We start from the raw sequence: 20341 nt of genomic DNA, 5'->3' as shown, positions 1-20341 counted from the left end.
TTTCTTTTCTTTTCTTTTCTTTTCTTTTCTTTTCTTTTCTTTTCTTTTCTTTTCTTTTCTTTTTTTGGGGGGGGCATGAAGCATTAGGAATTGCTCCCGTTTTTCTCTATAAGAAAAATTATATCACCTGTGAAATTTTACGTGTATGTTATGCCACATGCCACTCTTTATTCTTTCTCTGTGGTTATTTTTTCATCTTACCTTTTAATTCCCCAGACTTCTAAGTTATAGGACTAATTTTAGCATCTCCAAAGGGTGGGTCTCATAGAGACAGTGCTTCTCACACACAGGTGTCAAAAGCCCCAGCCTAAGTTCAACCATCCTTAAAACTTCCCACAGAACTTTTTGAGCATTCATCAAAATTTATTTTGCCTCTTCCCCCTTGAAGGAAAGCATTCCACTGGAAAAGCAGTACATTTTTTGAGCATTTAATTGTTTTACCTACATGGAGTCTACTGGAAAAGACTCCCCAGGGAGCCTGCTCTCCATCACGCTGTAAAGGATCTTATGGCAGTGTGTATTTTAACATTTGGCTTTTCTGGTAGCTGTATTTCCCATGCCTGCCAGTTTTAGCCAGGTGGTGGCTCCACCAGCGAGCTTTTCTGGAGCTTTTATGTAAAACTAACAGTGCTATTCCTGTGATTTTGTGTCTGCTTTCCTTCTCTGCCTTTTCGAAGGCCCATTTTGATTTTTCTGTTATATTTCTCATTTTAATCTTTAGGATTTGATGGAGCAACTTGAAAAACAAGACAAGACTGTTCGAAAACTGAAAAAACAACTGAAAGTATTTGCCAAAAAAATTGGTGAACTAGAAGGTATTTAAACATGATTTTATAACAGTTGCCAAATCTTGATTTTATGTTTGTTATACTAGTGGTCTAACAGGTTTGCATGCAGTTATTAAGGATGGTATTAGACCAGCAAACTTGGCCTCTGTGGAGTGGAAATTTCCATCGCTAGGTAGGGAAAAATGTTCTTTTCATGGTAGTAGTAATTTGTGAGAAGAGAGAGAATTCATTCAACAAGCATCTAATGACTGTATTCTTTGTGCCAGACACTGTGCTTGGCAGTATAACAGAGGTTAAGCGCATGGATTCTATAGCCAAGCTTCTTGGCTTCAACTCCCAGCTCTTTTATTAGTCCTCTGATGTCGGGCAAGTTATTGAACCTCTCTATGCCTCAGTTTCCCCACTTGTTACATGGGAATTATCATGGCATCTATCTGACAGTTTGTGAAGATGAAATAATTAATGTGTATAATGTATTTAGTGTATTTCCTGACACATAGTAAATGCTATATACAACTTCATTATTATTTTTACTGTTAACTTCTAGTATTAGGGAAACTAAGATGAGTAAAATTAAGTCTGCATCTTCAAAGAATCTAATAGAGAAAATAAGAGAAGTAAATAAGGAAAAATGAATTATGATTATAAAGAAAATTTCTTTAAGCGTTTCATGGTTTGTATATGACGATGGGAAAACACCTTGAAAAAATGATCAAATATCAGTTATTATATACAAATGAATCTTGTCTTTTGGATCAGTATGCTTGTTCCTTCCCTAGGTATGTATCTAGGTGCCAGGGATATAGCAGTAAATGGAGGTAAAGCCAGGTTCTAAGCATATTCTAACAATGTTCTTGTTGTTCAAGAGATTTAGAGACCCTCTTTGGAATTGTCTTCAAACCTATGTGATTTTGACCAGAAATGATACTGTGCAGTCTGACTACCCATCTGTTCTCTCGGTGTCACTCTGCATAGTGTTTGCTTGGCTCAAAGGATGAAGAGCCCCCAACACTGGGAATGCTCAGAAGAGTCTACCATGTTAACTCTGTGTGGTTTTCCTTCTTTCAGCATTCCAGGTCTGTCCTGACTGTCCTTTCTGTTTGGTCTTCCATCTTCTCTTGCTCAAGTCCTGCTCATCCTTTGAGACCAGAGTCACATCCCCAAGCGCAGCCTCTCCTGATCATGCAGGCAGGCTTTATGGCTCTGCCCTCTGTGTACCACGATGGCTCACATTTTTTGTGGTTTTCACAGTCATACTTCTAGCAGTTTTTCTGTTTGAATCACTGGCTTCCTCAATGGCCATGAGCTTCCTCAGCATAGGGACCACTTCTTATTTCTCCTTGTTTTCACAGCATTGAGCATAGTGTCTGACCCACAATAATCATTCCTTCAGTGTTTGTTGAACAAATAAATAAGTTCCAGAAATATTTAGAATGGCAACATAGGTGTTCACTTTGAAGAGGATAATACTCTTTGGGTATACGAATGTTGAAATATTTATTTAGAAACCATATAGATTACTTTGGAGTCAAAATTTATTTATAATCATGTAGCATTACATGATTCATATGTTACATTAAAACTTTGAGCCTCCAAATCACACACACATGTGGACTGTAATGTCTGTCGACAGAACTTTAAAAAATCTTTATTTGGAAAACCTTTCTGCACTTAATTCTGCTTTAATTATATCATGAGATGATAATTAGCAGAGTGCCTGAAAGAACTGATTTTAAGGATATTAACTAGCTGATTAGTTTTTTCAACTTCTAATGATTTCTTTGCAATACATTAGTAAAATTTCATAAATAACAAAGCCACTTATTATTTTAAGTTTTTACTCAGCTTTTTTTGTTATGTATACTTTAAATTGAGATAGGTTAGAATACCTCAAGAAGTCAGAAATTTTAAGCCATTATCAATCAGAAATCAATCTCATCAATGAAACTATCTTGCCAGCTATGTTCTCAAACCTATAAGTAGCATTTGAGAAACACTTCATAGATTAAACAAAGACATCATTTCTTCAGAAAAGTTATATTTCGAGTTAAATGATATGTATCTAAAGAATAAAACAAAATAGATGTGTGTGACTTGGACACGTGCTGAGTGCAGTGTCCCTCCCCCCCGCCCCAAATTAGAGAATAAAGGTAGCAAGCTCTTCTAATACTTTTCATATCTCCTAATCTCCCATTATACAGAAAATACAGGCAACTTTCTACAACAAAGCATCTTTTAAAAACTAAAAGTTTTCTTATATTTTTCTCTAAATATAATATACTTAAATTCTTCTGGTTTAAAATAGCAAGACTCTTGTCTCCTCCTATGGGCTACCCTTAATTAAGGAGACTTTTTTAGAAGCCAGTGTGGCTTTTTTTAAAAACGCCAACATATATAATTTGATATAGCTAAATTGAGAGTGTTTCAAAATTTGATGTGCTTTGTGCTGTATTTTAATCCAGTAGTGGGTGTTCCATCTCAATTTTCATGGAGTCAGGGAATTTATACCTAAAAGAATTCTGGAAATCAGTTAATTATTTCATGGGAGTAAAAAACGGAGGTCCAGAAACTGTAAGTGACTGCCAAGGTCTCGGCAGTTAGTAGCCAAACTGAAACTAGAACCCAAGCTTTCCAGGAACACTTAACTCTCCCTTTGTGTCATATTTTCCAACACAACCTCTCTTCTTGTAGGAATTTATTTGACTGTCTCTATTAAGCCTGAAATCAAGATATTTCTGGTACCAAAGTGGGGAAAATTTAACTTTTAAAAAATTATGCAATTTCCTTTCCTTTTCCAGGACAAAAAGGTTCAGAATATTTTATCCCTCAAGTATAACGAATCTAGAAAATAGAAAATAGAGATCGCTTCAGGTCTTTCTAGAAGAAAGTCTGTATTAGATGAAACATTGGACCAAACAACCCCAAGATCTTTTGAGTCTTTGAAAACTGGGATGTCGTCCTGGCTTTATTCTTTGTGGCCTTATATTTTCCTGATGCTAGATAAAGCTTGACATTTTATTTTAATTAGAAGATAGCTTGCTAAATAAATCAAGTTTGTGTTGAGCTTACATCTATATTTTATCTATGCATTTTTATAAAGACTCAAATCTCTGAGGAGAATTCAAAGGCAGAGAGAAACTTTTAATGAAAATATGGCAAATTTTGTCTCTGACATTTTTGTACAGAACCAAAAATATCTTGGTTAGACGTTTTGCAAAAGGAAAGTGAAGCTTTCTTTTAAAACATGAAATCTAATAAAAATATTTACTGTATTTCATAAATTCTGAGATATACAAATTTTTACATTTTAACATCTCAAATTTGGTTGCGTCTTTCAAAAATTGTTGATGGGTTGTAGTTTAATTGGCAGTGTTTTTCCTTCTTCAGTGTTATATAAAATAATGGTATATCTCATCATCAATGGATGAAATCAGTAGGTTTAAAACATTCTTTTTGGATTACATAGGGTCCAAACATGTACCTTTACTGATAAACATATAATATATTGAATCTGTTTCCTCTGTGTCCTCTCTCAGAATTGTTTCTATGCCTCAAAGCATCTAGTAACACAGATGGCAGGGGTTTTACTCTTTTGTACCTTACATGCAGCATATGTATAAGCTGTGAAGCCCGCTGTATGCTGATCCTGAGTTCTTCATGGTGCTGTGTTTAAACTGACTCCAGAAGTAATTTGTGTAAAACTAAATAGCTTGAATCTCCTGTCTCCTGCATAGAGACATACAGTTTACCATGCATATGAAACACTAGATATCCCAGTCCTGACTTGTCCAATCACGATATGATCACTCTTTAGATATCATAGTGGTGATGGACGGTGGTGATTGTCAGCGCTGGTAATCCCGGTGTGTGATGCTGCAGCATGAGGTGGACGGAGTGTCACTAGGCTGGCTCCCTGCCACTTAAGCCAGAACACTGGCAGGTACTGGTGTTCTCTGTGATAACCTTGTCCTGTGGAGCTGGCTTGCCAGAACTAACATAGGAAGTTGCCCAGGGTGACAGGGGAAGCTCTACTGATACCTTGTAGAATCAGCAACATTAAATTTTCTAATGCTTCTAAGCTGCATTTTTGACACCAGGTTCAACTCAATCTATGCCTAAAGAGATTTCTTAACTGCCCCCTCCCTATAGATAAAAGAAGAAAAACCTGCTTATTAGCACATACTTCCACAAACACCACCATGACTCTGTGTTTCCTTTTCTTCCCTTGCATTTCTCATTTATTTCTCAATTTTGAGATGAAATTGAAGACTTTTTTTTTTAATACTTAGCATAATCCTTCTCTAGCACCTGCCATTAACAATAGTGACCATTTTTAACATCTAAAAGGGTTGTTAACCAGTGGTTATACTTTAAATGGTTACAACTTAAGACGTTTAGCACTTGATTACAAACAAGCAAAAACCAGAATAATATTTAGGAAATCATATTAAATAGAAGTGTTTTATCTGCTCATGATTTCTTTGCGGATGAGGGGTAGTAGGAAAAAGTTAGTGCTTTGCCTTATAAGGCCTTTGTGAAAAATGATACATTTCACATCAACTAGTGTGAACAAACACTATTCTGCCATTTATCTTGATGTGGTTTGAACTGATTGCAATTATACAGTGAAAGTAAGTGTTCTTTTTCTTTGATGACTGGATTCATAGAGCTAAATGTGACAGGGAATCTTTAATACTCTTGCTGCTTCTTCCTAGAATATTATATTTTTTCTTCTGTGATTAAAGCTTAAGTATAGTTAACCATTATGATGGTACTGATTAATTAACCAAGAAGTTAAACCACTTACTTCAGGGACATTTAATCTTACTACAAAGTAAATTTTATTACCAAAAAAAAAAAAAAATGTTTTTAAATCAAGTAAGGTTCTTTGATATTGATAGTAGCCAAGCATTAGTGGATGTTAGGGTGACATCACCATATAATTTTGCCAAGTGTCCACTCAATTTTAGCAGAAAAAGGTATTTAAAGAGGGAACAAGTAAGTGGCAAATATGACAAGCTTCTGTTGTTATAGAGTTCGTTTAAAATTATTGGGCTATGGAACCCTCTTATCTTTTCTACCTGGAAAATATTTTCTTCTCCTTTTTGTTTCTCATGAAGTGGGCCAAATGGAGAACATATCCCCAGGACAGATCATTGATGAACCCATCCGTCCAGTCAATATTCCTAGGAAAGAAAAGGATTTCCAAGGAATGCTGGAATACAAGAAGGAGGATGAGCAAAAGCTTGTTAAGAACCTGATTCTGGGCAAGTATTTTCTGCATGGGATAAAAGGTCTTTCTGGTACATGCGTCGGCAGTGGGAAAGACTAGTCACTAATGTTTGAAATATTCAACGCTGGTTTCTTTAGTCATCACTGCATACTGTGCGTGATCCTGCTGCAGCAGCATCCTGACCACGTCATGCTGCAGTCAACCTGCAGGGAGACTGGTCTGGAATCGACCTATCAGGATCCTTTGAGGCCCGGGCTTCTCAGCTCTGGCTGAAGATTAGATTATCTGGGGAAGCTTTTGAGAAGTATTAATGTACAGTCCCCACCACAGACTAATTACATCAAAATCTCTAGAGGGAAGAGCCTGACCATGTCTGGTATATGTTTTTCAATCTTTCAAAGGATTCTGAAGTGTAAGCCACAGTTGAACACCCACTGGTCTCAGCCACTGAACTTCCTGAATCTCATTTTTTCCTTGCTTCCTTTGACAACTAAATATGTCAAGAACAACAGTTTGGTAAAAGAGAAGAAACAAAAGAATTAGGGAAAAGATCCCAGCAATGGAAGGAGAGGACTGAACAAATGAAATGGACATGAAGGAAGCATTTCAGAGCAGCATAGGGTTAAGATTGTGTGTAAGCCCCCTGGCTCTGCAAGAAGACTCTTTAGGGGACAGTGGGAAGTGAGTAGGGAGTGCACACAGCCTGAAAGTTGTGAACTGAAAAAGGGAAAAAACCTCTCTTCTCAGCTTTTGCATAGCATTCCTCCCCGCAGGTGTGGGGTGACAGTAATGTGATTGGCAATTATACTTGATTTAATGTTCCCAGGGTTCATGGCATGAGTGCTATATATAGGTGCAGAGGCAGTTAAGTTTCAGCATGATCTTTATTTAGCAAAAATGTTTAGAAGCCACTGGTTTTTAAGCATAGAGTTAACAAAGATTCATCAGTTCAATAACATTTAGTGAGCTCCTACCACATGCTAAGTATTTTCTAGGTACTGGATACTGAACGAAAATAAAGTCCCTATTCTCATAGATCTTACATTGGGGGATGGTGGGGAACAGAGAAAAAATAGACATATAATGGGGAAAAGGATAAAGAGTAAAGGCAAATGTATTAGTTTATATAAGACTGTCCAGAAAGTTGTCTTCAATAAGGTGATCTTTGAACAGAGATCAAAGGAGGTAAGGAGGCAAATCATCCTGATATCTGAGGAAAGAACATTCCAGGCAGAAAATAGTAAGTACATAGTCCCTGGAGTGGTAGCATGCCTGGCATATTCAACCAACAACAAGGAGATTCATTGTGAGCTGGGGAAGGGAACAGGGCCAGATCACACTGACCATAGTGAAGATTTTTTGTTTTATAAATGGATGAGAAGTAACTTGGAAGATTTTCAGGACAAGAGTGACAGGATCTGACCTACATCTTTGTATAGAGTCACTCTGGTTGTTGTGTGAAAAATGTACTATTAGGGAGCAGCGGATGAATCAGGGAAACTAGTCTGGAAGCCATCACTACAGTCCAGGAGAAGAGCATAGTCTATTCTAGGATGGCCAGTAGAGTAAGTAATTGGATTCTGAATGGGTTTTCTAGGTAGAGCCAATAGGACTTATTACTGGATTAGATGTGTGGTGTGAGAAAACAATGAGTCAAAGATGCTGACTAAGCTCATGATTTGAGAAACCAGAAGTCTGGAACTGCCATTTAACTGAGAAGGGGACAGCTCCTGGGAGAGCAGGTTCCAAAGGGTTTGGTTTGGAATGGACTCAGTTCGATGTGCCTGAGCAGAGGTGTTAAGAAGGCAGTTGATACATTAAATTGGAATTCAAGGGAAAAGTCAGGGCAAGAGATATAAACTTGGGAGTTGTCATTATATAGACAACTAAGATTCATACGTCCCAACTAAGACTCAAAATTTCTCTACTTAATGAGCTATTAAAATGCTTCTTTTTTTAGTGTGACCTCTTAGCCCTGAATGATTGAATTCTTTCACAAGAACTGTGCTTTTGTATCTTACAAAACATTCCTCATGAAGACTTTCAGTGTTATATAAGATTATTTTTCCTCATTTCCTTTCAGAACTGAAGCCACGTGGTGTGGCAGTCAATTTGATTCCAGGGTTACCAGCGTATATCCTGTTTATGTGTGTTCGACATGCTGACTACCTGAATGATGATCAGAAAGTAAGGTCATTGCTAACATCAACAATTAACAGCATCAAAAAAGTATTAAAGGTCAGTTCATGTTCAACAAAATTCTCATAATTAATCTTAATGATGACAGAATCTGCCCCAAGTTACTTTTCCTTCCTTAAGCTGGAGCTAAGTTGCCAGATATGACACTTTGCAGTCTTCACTGATAACTTCCACTATAGGAAGCATTCTTTCTTGCAACACGTCTGTATGCCTTCTTTTACACTGGGGCTCAGGTTGAACAGTAATCAAAATTAATTTGATATAAATGTACCTAAGTGCAGAGTAAATTAAGTTTCTCCATAAATGGAAATAGTCTGCTTTGAGGTCTTAAAAGTAAATTAAAAATACTTAGTGTGATCCATATATCTAGGAAGTATGTTGCTCTAGTTAGAAAGGTATTAAATAAGTTGAATACCATATGTTTCATTCATATAAAAAGATGTCTGATAAAACATTATAATTTTTCTTCCAACTTTTCTTCCTCTTATTCTCCAACTCACCCCATAATTTTCCTTGTTACCTGAAATGCCTGGTTCCATGTGAGAAGCAACACATAGATACTAACAGAGAGGAAAGATTTGGGAACGGCAGCAGAATTATGTAATAGAGTAGAAAGCCCTACATAACTCAGTAGTCACTGAGTCACCTTGCATAATACTCCTCTTGCCTCTCTAGAAAAACAATGAACATTATACTTAGTTTTACCTCACGTGTTTCTATGAGGAGCTAAGAAAATGTTCTCCAAGCACTTTGCTTTCTGGTTATCTAACTGAAGTTAGATGAGAACTTTTAGGATGGAGATAAGTAGGTAGTTAACATGCCCAGTGGATGCTTTCAAATCTAAGATGTCTTTAATGCACTATTTTTTAAATTATGGTAAAATATATATAACATAAAATTTACCGCATAACCATTTTTCAGTGCTTAGTTCTGTGCCGTTAGCATATTCACATTGTTGTGCCAACCCTGTCACTGTCCACCTCCAGAACTTTTTCATACCCCTACAACTGAAGTTCTGTCCCCATTGAACACACCCTCCCTGCAGTCCCTGCTAGTGAACCTTTGACAAATGCTGATTCTCCATCCCTGCTGTGCAGATATGCTATGCAGTTAGCTTTATGGTGGTTACTAAAACATGGGGTTTCTGAAGATTTAACGTTTAAAAATTGATGACTGTCTTCTGATATAACTCATTTCATTTTTGGTGTATTGATGCTATATTGCACTTAGCCTGCAAGTTTTACTAATTTGTAAGTCAGCTCCTGCAAAGACCACAAAACCAAAGCGTTTTCTCCCTCTCATCTTAATTGCAAGAAGACATTTTTCTAATTTAACTAATTTTTATATCAAATTGTTTGAAAATTAAAAAGGGATGGGTACTAGAATATAACACCCTTTCAATACCGTTTAAAATTGATGTGAGCTTGTCTCACATCCCAGTTTTGAATTGAAGTGTATTTGCCTTGAGTCCCTGTTTTTTTTTTTTTTTCAACGTTTATTTATTTTTGGGACAGAGAGAGACAGAGCATGAACGGGCGAGGGGCAGAGAGACAGGGAGACACAGAATCGGAAACAGGCTCCAGGCTCTGAGCCATCAGCCCAGAGCCTGACGCGGGGCTCGAACTCCCGGACCGCGAGATCGTGACCTGGCTGAAGTCGGATGCTTAACCGACTGCGCCACCCAGGCGCCCCTTGAGTCCCTGTTTTGATTTAGCAACTGGTTGTTTGACATGTGCCCCAGTCCTGATGAAGAGCTATTCAGCTTCCCCTGTCTCCTTTTCTGCACAGGACTTCCTTCATCCCATTTCTGATTCTCTGCTCAGGAATTGTATCTTACTGTTGACCTGATTTGTAACCTAATCCGGCTTTCAGCGTTTCATAGTCTGTGATTCCCTTTTATGCTTTTAGTCCTCTCTGATCCCCTTAGTAATCCTGAAGGAAGTGAGTTGGGGTAAGCTGTGGCTTGATGAATTTTTTTCTGCTGAAAGGGACCATTAAACTGACATCAACTGAGTGACTGGGCATCCTTTTCTAATGGCAAGAAACTAGATGCCAAGCAAAGTAACAACCAACCAACAAACTCGGTTGAAATTTTCTAGCAATGATGTAAGACTTTGCAATGTGATTTATTTTTGTAATTCTTTATAATTTAACTGAGGCCTTCTGGTATCTGTTCAGTTTCCTTCAGGTTGTTATTTCCCTAAGGAAAAGTGAATTTAGCCTTTTTCTCTCTTTCAGAAAAGAGGTGATGATTTTGAAACCGTCTCCTTCTGGCTCTCTAACACATGCCGATTTTTGCACTGTTTGAAGCAGTACAGTGGAGAAGAGGTGAGAAAACCTTCATTAAAACACCAGTGTGATATACTTTGTGAACTTTTTAGGGAAAAATTGAAAAGCACAAAACGTTTAGCCATTAATTTAGAAGCCTGAGTTCGGAGGTGGCTTGGATGCTGTAGCTTTGTTTGATGTTCATTGTTTATGAAACAGTGATTTAGACGGTGACATAGTTTCTTCCCTCTGAGAGTTTGTATTTTGATGAAGCATAGCAGAAATAAAATGAGCATTTGTCGATGAATTGTTACCAGCAGTGAAACCTCTTGTCAGCATGTGGAAGTGGGCTTTTCAAGGACTGATATGAGAAATATAGAACTATTTAAAGAAATTCATCGATTTGGGCTTTCCAAATGCATGAAAGGTGATCAAGCTAAGGCATGTCTCTCTAGACTGGTCCCAAAACCTGTTTTGCTTTTATTTGTAGTGATATGTTCATCAGGTGTTTACTAGACTTCAAAACTAATATTTCAATACTGTAATCTATTAATAATTACTCTTTATTAAGGTCTGCTCAGTATATATCAGATAGTACTTACTCTATGTTACTTAATTCTTGCAACATCTCTGTAAGGTAGGGATTATAACCCAGTTTTACAGATGAGGAAACTGAAGTTCGATGAAGTTCATCATTTTGCCCAGGTTCTCTTAGCCATAAGGAGCAGTGCTAGAATTCTAGGTCTGCTCACCTCCAAGAGCCTGTGCCCCTAACCACTGCCCTCCATACCTCCACCTTGTGCTGGGAGAGCAGCCAGAGAAGCTGAGCGGTAGCATTTTCTGGGCACCAAGAGGCTAGCAGCAGGGGACTATCCCGGCAAATGACGGAAAATATCAATATGAGTAAGACGTGCTCCCTGAGTAGGTGGGACAGATAGACTAGAATCCCCCCGAGGGGCCATTAACTGTCCTGTCAGTCCCCACTTCTGACCATGTTGTTAGGTAGTTTTAGGGAGGCACATGCTTGATTATGTGCAGAATCCATCAAACAGGCAATTGCCTTTTGTCAGGCAACGTCTGACAAAAGTACCTGCCTGTACAGTTGGCTTCCCATTTTAGCTCATACCACCAAAAGATTCCATTCTAAGCTTGGATTGAAAATCATGTATGGTTACAATGAAATATAATGAAGGGAAATTTTTTTTTTATTCACCAATCTCTGTAGAAGCCAGTCTAGTTTAAGATGATGTATGCCCTTCAGGTACAATATTTATAAATAGGAAGTTAAGAGATTAGTGCTTTAGATAATTTACTGTTTGGCAGTAAACCTGCTGCTTCATAAGTGAAAACACTCATTAATTTTTTTTTTTAAACTAAGTTCCCCCATCTTGTTTCACTGAATGCTAGCTTGCCAACTTTAGATACAATTCAAAAGCTAGTAAGAAGTGGAAGGGGAATATGATGGAAACAAACACCAGCATTTGAGAATGACTGTCTGGCATTCAAGAGCAGAGCAGACAGGAAACTCTTCAGAGGAAAGACAGCAGGAGACGTCTGATCAAACGAGGGAGTTAGAAGAGAGCTTTTATTTCACAGGTGTCAGTAACTCTGCTTTATGGCTCTAGGGCTTTATGAAACACAACACGTCTCGCCAGAATGAACACTGCCTCACCAACTTTGACCTGGCTGAGTACCGGCAGGTGCTAAGTGACTTAGCCATTCAGATCTACCAGCAGCTCGTGCGGGTGTTAGAGAACATCCTTCAGCCAATGATCGGTAAGGCGAGAGCATTGCTGACATCGAGGTCTGTCTACCTCATGTGCCCACCAGTGGCATTTGTTTCTTCATACAAAGAACATAAAGTAGTAAGACCCAGTCCTGAAATTAGCTGAGGAATCCCAGAACCCCAGCCGTGACTAACTGGGATACATCAGAATCACTGCTTCCATATGATCGAAATGGCAGTATCTAGTTAATCTCCCCACTGTGTGAGTCCTCTCCCTTAAGACCGGGTTATGCTGTATACCCATCAATATACCTCATACCTTGTCCAGTTTTCAAAAATTAAAACTTTAAACTCTGGTCCAGGACACTGCTACACTGAGCCTCCTCAGGGCCCATCTAAGACTAAGGAGGCTGGGGAGAGTTTGCACTTTGCCTATTAGGCTACAGTAAAAGGGCTGCGGGGTACCACAGCAACAAGAATAGGTGTCAGACACTCCACGGTGGGTTGTTCATCTTGTGGCCCCTACGGAATTGTTAAAGGCAATTTGGTTTAAAGTAGCATTTTCTCAGTGGATGAGTGACTGGGGTGTGCACGTGTGTGTGTTTCTATATATGTGTATTCAGCTAGGTGTGTGAGTCCACATATTTCTCTTTTATATGCGTATGCTCACTCTGTGTATTTATGTACTATACTACCTCTATTCCTTTGGAATGGGTAGCATTCATGAAATAGGAATTAGGAGGCATATATAAATTGCAGGATGCTAGTTTTGAATACATTGAATTAAATTTGTATTAAGTTATCAAACTCTGTTATCTTCAGGGAAATCAGCAACACCTTCTTAAGGCTACTCCCAGCTACACTTTCTTTTCCTACCTGTGTGTTTCCCACATTTCCACAACTTCTTCATTGCCTTTAGTATTCTGTCTTCCATCATAGGCCCACAATTAACCAACTAGAAACCAAAAAGGCTGAGGAGGTCATGGGAGATAGCAGTGATTTCTTCATGGGACAACTTCAGTCATCAGTTCTTCAGTTGTCCCCTAAAGGTTGTGTTCAAAGCGACCTAGGTCAACTACAATGTAAGAGGTGACACGGACACAGAGGTCAACTTCAGCCAATATTTCTTCTATTTTTGCCTATTTTTATTGGCTAAATAAGTTTACCTCCAAGATGCCCCCCTTTAAACTGCTTTCCCCATCTCCCAGTGATGTTATAATAACCACCAGTGTTTTGTGTCATTGTCAGGTGCTATGGAAGCCACGTTTAGCACTGTGAGATGTAAATGAATAGGAGATGTAAAAACTGAATCGGGAATGGCCCCTGCTGTCAAGGTGCTGTCAGTCCAAGCGGTGGTCATCCCACAACCATCCTCGAGGGGGCATAAGCCAAACACTGTGAGGGCACAGTGGAGGGAGCAGCAGTGCCCCAGATTCGAGAAAACTGAGTTCTGGGAGGCTGAGGCTAACCCCGGGGCCTCTCTGCCACTGTGGAAAGTTCAGGGCAAGGAATGGCCCAGTTCTCCAGCCCCACACGACCATCCCCTCTCAAGGCTTCTCCACAACCACTGCCCAATCTCCTCTTGTACTTGCTACTTAATTTGTTTGCCTGTGGGGTTCAGATATCCCTGGAGAATATCTTATCTTCTCCCTAACTGCTACATCTTTCTCAAAAACCCTCCCAAGATATCACACACTTGTGTTGTTATAAGGTTGCTGCTTCCTATTTTTGAAAATACACCATTACGATTTCTTAGTTTCATGGTAAATTTTCGCATTTAAGAATTATTCCTTCATTAAAGTTGAAAATCTGGAAGCCCTCTTTTTGGGAAGTTCCTTCTCCCTCTGTTTTGATACTCAGATGATCTTCCTCAATTGAATGTGTGAGAGCATGTGTGAGCATGCGTGTATGCACGTGGAACACGCATCTTCTCTTCTAACACTTGAACTACTCCCGCAGTCTCTGGCATGCTGGAGCATGAAACCATTCAGGGCGTGTCTGGGGTGAAGCCCACAGGGCTAAGAAAGCGAACCTCCAGCATCGCTGACGAGGGCACCTATACACTGGACTCCATCCTCCGGCAGCTCAACTCCTTCCATTCAGTCATGTGTCAGCACGGCATGGACCCTGAACTGATCAAGCAGGTGGTCAAACAGATGTTCTACATTGTTGGGGCCATCACCCTGAACAACCTCCTTCTGCGGAAGGACATGTGCTCCTGGAGTAAAGGCATGCAGATCAGGTGAGCGAACACCAAAGCTGATGGCTTGTTTGAGGTCAGTGCACCCAATGTCTGCTACCGCCAGCCGGGCAGCACGGGAGGACCGGACATGGAGCTGCTTTCTCTTGGCTGGCTGGGCTTCTCCACTTTCATTCATTACCGCTCCTGACTGTGCCTTTCAGCAGGCTCTACCCACCACTAGTTGGGAACCCCGCTCCACTGTGACGCTAATTTGTTTGAGGGAATGGAGAGAAGATGATGCAAAATTCTTACAGTTGAGATAGCTGCTTCCTCGCCGTTTGCATGTATTTTAATTGTACATAACAAAATAGCTAATTCTTTATAATGAAGATTTCTGATGCTTGACTTCTCTTAGAAAGTTATTTTGACAAAACACCTTTTTGTACCATGGTAACAAGAACGTGTCTAATAGATCTGTTACTAACTTCAAATATGCCCCTCATCTCTTAAGAAAATGTGCACTCAGTTTTATGCCCAACTACTCCACCACATAACCTCATACTCATAATAGAATTGATTTTTTTTTTGCAAATCATTTATTTTAAAATAGAATATTTGCCAAGAGAGGGAAAAAGGATTTCTCTTACAAAAGTTAATCTCAGGAAACCTTGGCATTCTTTTCAAATTTTCTATTCTGACGCACAGCCATTGTAGTTAATGTTAGAAAGATAATGCCTCCCACTCAAGTAGTAGGATTTATTTCTCTGTAAGCTTTGTTTATACATGTGAAGCACCATCGTAATAACATGCGGTCTCCTATTTGCCTGATTGTGCAGTGCTGCTCATGCGTCCCTTTAGCATTTTAGTATGAAAACCACTGTCACTTGGTTGACCACCTCTTGTAACCTTGGCGTCTCTGCAGTTTCCATGTCTCTCTCCATATTTGGAGTCTTCGTCTCTTCCAGCGGCCCCCACTTACCCTGCTGTCCTTCCATCCCTGAGCTTCCTCAGGCCACTACCCTATCACCCAGGCTCTTCCCTAAACAGAGCTGGAGCACAAGGGCTGTGTGGAAGGATCTTGTTTTTCTTGACTAACTTGGAATTTAACCTGTAATAAAGAGGAATGGATACTCAGAGGTTATTGATTCTACCCTCTGAAATTGTAAGAGAAGCTAGAAAGTGTTTTCCGGTCAGCTGTTTAATAAGGACACAGCCATATTGTGTGTTCTATTTTGTCTTTCAGCAAGTCATATTTCATAACTTTTGCTGTAATGGCTATATTTCTACCTTCCATTGAAGTTAATTATATTCTCTAGTCACTTACTCTTATATAATTATGATTATAAACCTTATGGCTATAATAAAATTTTAAGCACTGGTAAGATTTAAGAAAATTGAACAAAAATACTGGCTGTCATTTTAACTGAAATTCCTGACAAAGCCATACATAAAAAATTAAGACATTTATGATAACATTCGGTGAATTTGCATTCTCTCCCTCTCTGTTTTTTTGGCACAGGTACAATGTCAGTCAACTGGAAGAGTGGCTGCGTGACAAGAATCTGATGAACAGTGGGGCTAAAGAAACCCTGGAACCTCTCATTCAGGCTGCACAGCTTTTGCAAGTGAAAAAGAAGACAGATGATGACGCAGAAGCCATCTGTTCCATGTGCAGTGCTTTAACTACTGCCCAGGTAAAACACTTTGCCCTGCTGTGTGGTAAGGTAGCACTCCTCACGGGTGCTGCTCAGGGAAGTGAGGAGGTCTCCTAGCCATTGCTCTGGTCTCTGAGCTGACTTCATGTGTGTCAGAGAAGACATATACCTATACAGGTCTTAAAGGAGACTTTACTAGCAACTCAGTCATCCACAGTCAACATTTAATAAATATTTATTTATTTTTTAATGTTTATTTATTTATTCTGAGGGAGAGAGAGAGAGAATCCCAAGCAGGCTTCACACTGTCAGCACAGAGCCCAAGACAGGGCTCATGAACCGTGAGATCATGACCTAAGTCAAAAATCAAGAGTTGATGCTTAACTGACTGAGCCACCCAGGCGCCTCTCAGTAAATATTTATTCAGTGTGTATAGTGTTCTGCATAATGTCCCAGGCACTGAGATACAACCAAGAACAAAACAGTGTCCCTGCTCTCATGGGATGTACATTGTCTGCATTCTATGGAACCTGTATTCCAAAAAGTAATTTTCCATACTATTTGATAATTGAATGATATTTTAGACTTCTCTATTTTAAGACAGATTATTCTTATTCCTTTATTTCAATAAATGACTAATTGAGCTCCTATCTTGAGGTACCATACCTGTTGCTGGGGGAGATGCTTCAAAAAATAAGAAACAATCCTTGGCTAAAAAGAATTTCCAGTTTAGTAGACAAGGCAGATGTACCTAACTGATTCTACTATAAGAGGTTCTAGCAAGTTCTATAGTAAGATGTCTAAAGGAAGTGCCAAGGGGCAGTCACTGTGTTCGAGGAAGGCTCCATTAAGCTGGGTATTGAATTTAAGGAAGTGAGAAGGACATTTGAGGACAGTGGCAACAGCACGAGGCAAGAAATAGGCATAAACCTTACCCATTTTTCTTTTTCCAGTTATTTCTATGCTGACTCTTGGGCTTTCTTAATGTTCTTTACGCATCTCATAACGTAGACATCTTCACAAACTATACATAGAATATGTATAGAGAGCAGCTAGATGGAAACTAGGGACACTGTTAAAAGTTGCCATTTGGGTAGACTGGGAAGATTGAGTGAGACACTTTTCCTTTTCATGTTGTGTTCTTTTGTATAGTTTGATTGTTTTTCCAGATTTATATTTCTTCTTAAAAGTACAGATAATACATTAATACATTCTTATTTTAAAAATTCACATAGTAAAGGTAAATGTGCCCTTTAGACTAGCTCCCTCTTCCCTCATCCCAACCCAGCCCTGAGTAGAATTATAAACTGTATGCACAGATCCTTTTAGTTTCCCAGATTATCAGCACCCAGTGTATATTTGGTTATATGCTGAAAACTTTGATCATTTCATTTCTCGCAGATTGTCAAAGTGTTGAATTTGTATACTCCAGTTAATGAGTTTGAAGAAAGAGTCTCTGTATCATTTATTCGTACTATACAGGTAAGATCTCCCAGGCTTTCTTTTCCTTTGATTCACCAATACAGTCTTTTGAATGGAAATTTACAGTTTATTGAAGGAAAGTGTGGTTTTGTTATTGTATTATCTCATTCTGACAGTGCATTAACTTTTGGTAACAGATTATTAGAAAAAATGCAGTGATTTTAAAACAAATATAAACATTCTTTAGCAGTTGAAGACTTTTTGGTAGATTTTTGGTGGGAAAAAAATATTTGTAGGTTCAAAGAACTGATGTTCTGTTTTTTGTTTTTAAATCTCAGATGCGTTTACGAGACAGGAAAGACTCTCCTCAGCTGCTCATGGATGCTAAACACATCTTTCCTGTCACCTTTCCTTTTAACCCATCCTCCCTCGCACTAGAAACCATCCAAATTCCAGCCAGCCTGGGCCTGGGATTCATATCACGGGTCTGAAAGTGATGTGATGTCAAGGCAAACAGTGACAGTAAATTTCTTGCCTGAAATAAGAACCCATTATTTCCAGTGAGCTACTGAAAATATGCTCTAAAGAGAAAGTACTGAGTATCTTTCAAACAAGAGGTTATTAACTGGAAATCTCCCTAAATACTTTCATCACCTTGGAAAGACAGATAGGCTTCTTTGTACTGTGTTACCTTTAATTCATAGCAACACTCACCCTTGATCAGTTAGGTATCCTGAGTTACATGCAGGTAAATGGCAGACAGAAGGGGGAAAAGTGTCTCCAGCTGCCAGCATTTATTTTCAATCCTTAGCACTGCATCCTAATGGTATGGTAAAAATGTAAATTCCAGCTATGAGCTGTTGTTAGGAAGGCACCAACAAAGAACCTCCTCTGTGTGAACCAGAAGAATTGAAAGAAAAATTGCCATTGAGTACATATCATATCAGTTCAGGAATCAATTATGTTGATATTGTCAAACTGGATCAAAGAAATAAACTGGCAATATGTAAAGTAATTGGTCAAGTAACTTCCTTATATGTGTCACTCTGATATAGAGATATTAAGAGAATGTTGGTTTGCCATATAGCATAGAAGTCCATTTGTACTGTAGTTTACTGAGCATTTTAAATTGCTGCTACATACTGTATACTTTAACATGTAAGCGATATTCTTATTAGGCACTACAACAGTAAGCTTCTCTTTTATCAACTCTGTTTACAATTCAATCAGACCATTTTAACTGGATTATGTGCAAATATATACAGATTCCCCTGCACGAGTAGCGGACACTGGGAAGTCATGTAGTAATATGACAAAATGTTTGACATTTAGGGATAGGATTAGACAAAGTGGCTATTGTTGATGTCGTTATTTATTCAGAATGTATTACATTGATGTGCTCATTAATTTTCCCTGGGTGGATATCACATCAGGGTACAGTGTTCTGTGAAGTGACTTATTTTTAGTTCCCAGATCAGATTCCTACACTGCATATTTTCAACCCAGCCAGGTTTTCTTTCTTCTTAATTTATTAAGAATTAATCTCAGTCACTATCTAGAGAAGAGTGTCAGCATAGTCATGGTTTGGGTCTTGAAACCTTGATTATCCTATAAATTATGCAAAACAAGGTATATAATAAATACTATGATTCCATTTTTTTAGGCTTTGCAACTTCTATAAATGTTCTCAGTACCACTAGATACTTTAAAGAGCATAATACTAGAAATACTTTAAGACTTATATAAGAAGACTGCTGAATTTTAGAGGATTTGTTTCAGTAAGAGCCAGATCCTATAAGTTTCATTCTGAAATTCTAATTAAACATATTCTCAGTTTTTCCTGGACATCCTATACAGTAAATCTTTCAGGTTGTGCAAAAGCAAATTCTTAGTTTTCATTAGAAACTCTGGTTCTGAATTACAATCATAGATTTATATAACTTAACTGTTAGATGGTCTATGAAAAATGACATCTTATTAATACATGTGCAATATTAATGGAAGTCAAACAGTTTCAAATCAATGATAAAGATTGTTATTAAAAGATAAATACTGTCTGTTAACTTATTTGGGCCTCACATTCCTCATTTATACAGTAAGAGAGTTGGACCCTTCCACATCTAAAATTCTCTCCTTTTGGCTCTTAGGTCCTAGAAAAACTAGATACAGTTACTCAGTGAGTTCACCCTCTAATTGAAAGATCACTGTTTGGTGCCTGTTAATTCTAGGGGATTAATAAAATGTAAAGCCACAAGTTGGTGTAGCTATAACCTTTCCTAAATGTACATGATTTACATACATGCTTTTAGAAAGTGAATTAGTTTTAGTAATTTTTATTGAATCATGTACTGCCATATTCAGTTTGGATACATTTATTTATTTGCAAAACCAGCCAAAAACACTACTGATCCAATCAGGTTCTCATAGTTTTCCCCAACTGTCAATGTGGTTTTCAGTGAACAATGAACTCTTACCTCTTGGTTAGTACTGAATGTGCCAGAGTACTGACTCGTTGCACAGGGGAAACGCCAAAAAAATGTCATGATGATGCAGGCTGTCCACCTCAGACCTGGAAATCCTCCTGGGCCCTTTCCCAGCTTAGTCCCTGTGTAATGTGCATGCCCTGAATCTTGTCAGGTCTTCAAGAGCATGCTGTAGCTCCTACTGCCGTTGCAGCCCTTTATCTGAGCCCAGACGGCTCATATCCTCAAACATCTCTCTCGTCTCCTGCCTTTGTGCTGGAAAGTGCTGAAGCCTCCGTTCCACACCGGGGCCAGAATCTCTCCTGTTCAGTGATGGCCACGCAAAGACTCTACTATTCCAGGCTCCAGCTTCCTCCAAGGCCTGCCCAGAACCCGAGATGGGGAT

General features: G+C 38.7%; 1 protein-coding gene across 1 annotated transcript in view; it reads left to right on the top strand.

The window, feature by feature from the left end:
• The window catches only part of MYO5A (myosin VA), a 132541-nt gene extending 113001 nt beyond the window's left edge, over positions 1 to 19540 (top strand). The window contains exons 36-44 of the mRNA XM_040493375.1: positions 722 to 815; positions 5909 to 6055; positions 8105 to 8259; positions 10459 to 10548; positions 12114 to 12264; positions 14174 to 14456; positions 15916 to 16090; positions 17453 to 17533; positions 17812 to 19540. Of these exons, the coding sequence (XP_040349309.1) occupies positions 722 to 815; positions 5909 to 6055; positions 8105 to 8259; positions 10459 to 10548; positions 12114 to 12264; positions 14174 to 14456; positions 15916 to 16090; positions 17453 to 17533; positions 17812 to 17964 (1329 nt within the window). The 3' untranslated portion in view covers positions 17965 to 19540. The remainder of the gene's footprint in view (positions 1 to 721; positions 816 to 5908; positions 6056 to 8104; positions 8260 to 10458; positions 10549 to 12113; positions 12265 to 14173; positions 14457 to 15915; positions 16091 to 17452; positions 17534 to 17811) is intronic.
• Positions 19541 to 20341: the final 801 nt, after the last annotated feature.

Source organism: Herpailurus yagouaroundi, unplaced genomic scaffold (genome assembly GCF_014898765.1).
Source record: "Herpailurus yagouaroundi ecotype Mexico unplaced genomic scaffold, PumYag 184, whole genome shotgun sequence".
Classification (NCBI taxonomy): Eukaryota; Metazoa; Chordata; class Mammalia; order Carnivora; family Felidae; genus Herpailurus; species Herpailurus yagouaroundi.
The sequence above is the reverse complement of the archived record's forward strand: the minus strand, read 5'-3'. Positions and strand labels throughout refer to the sequence as shown.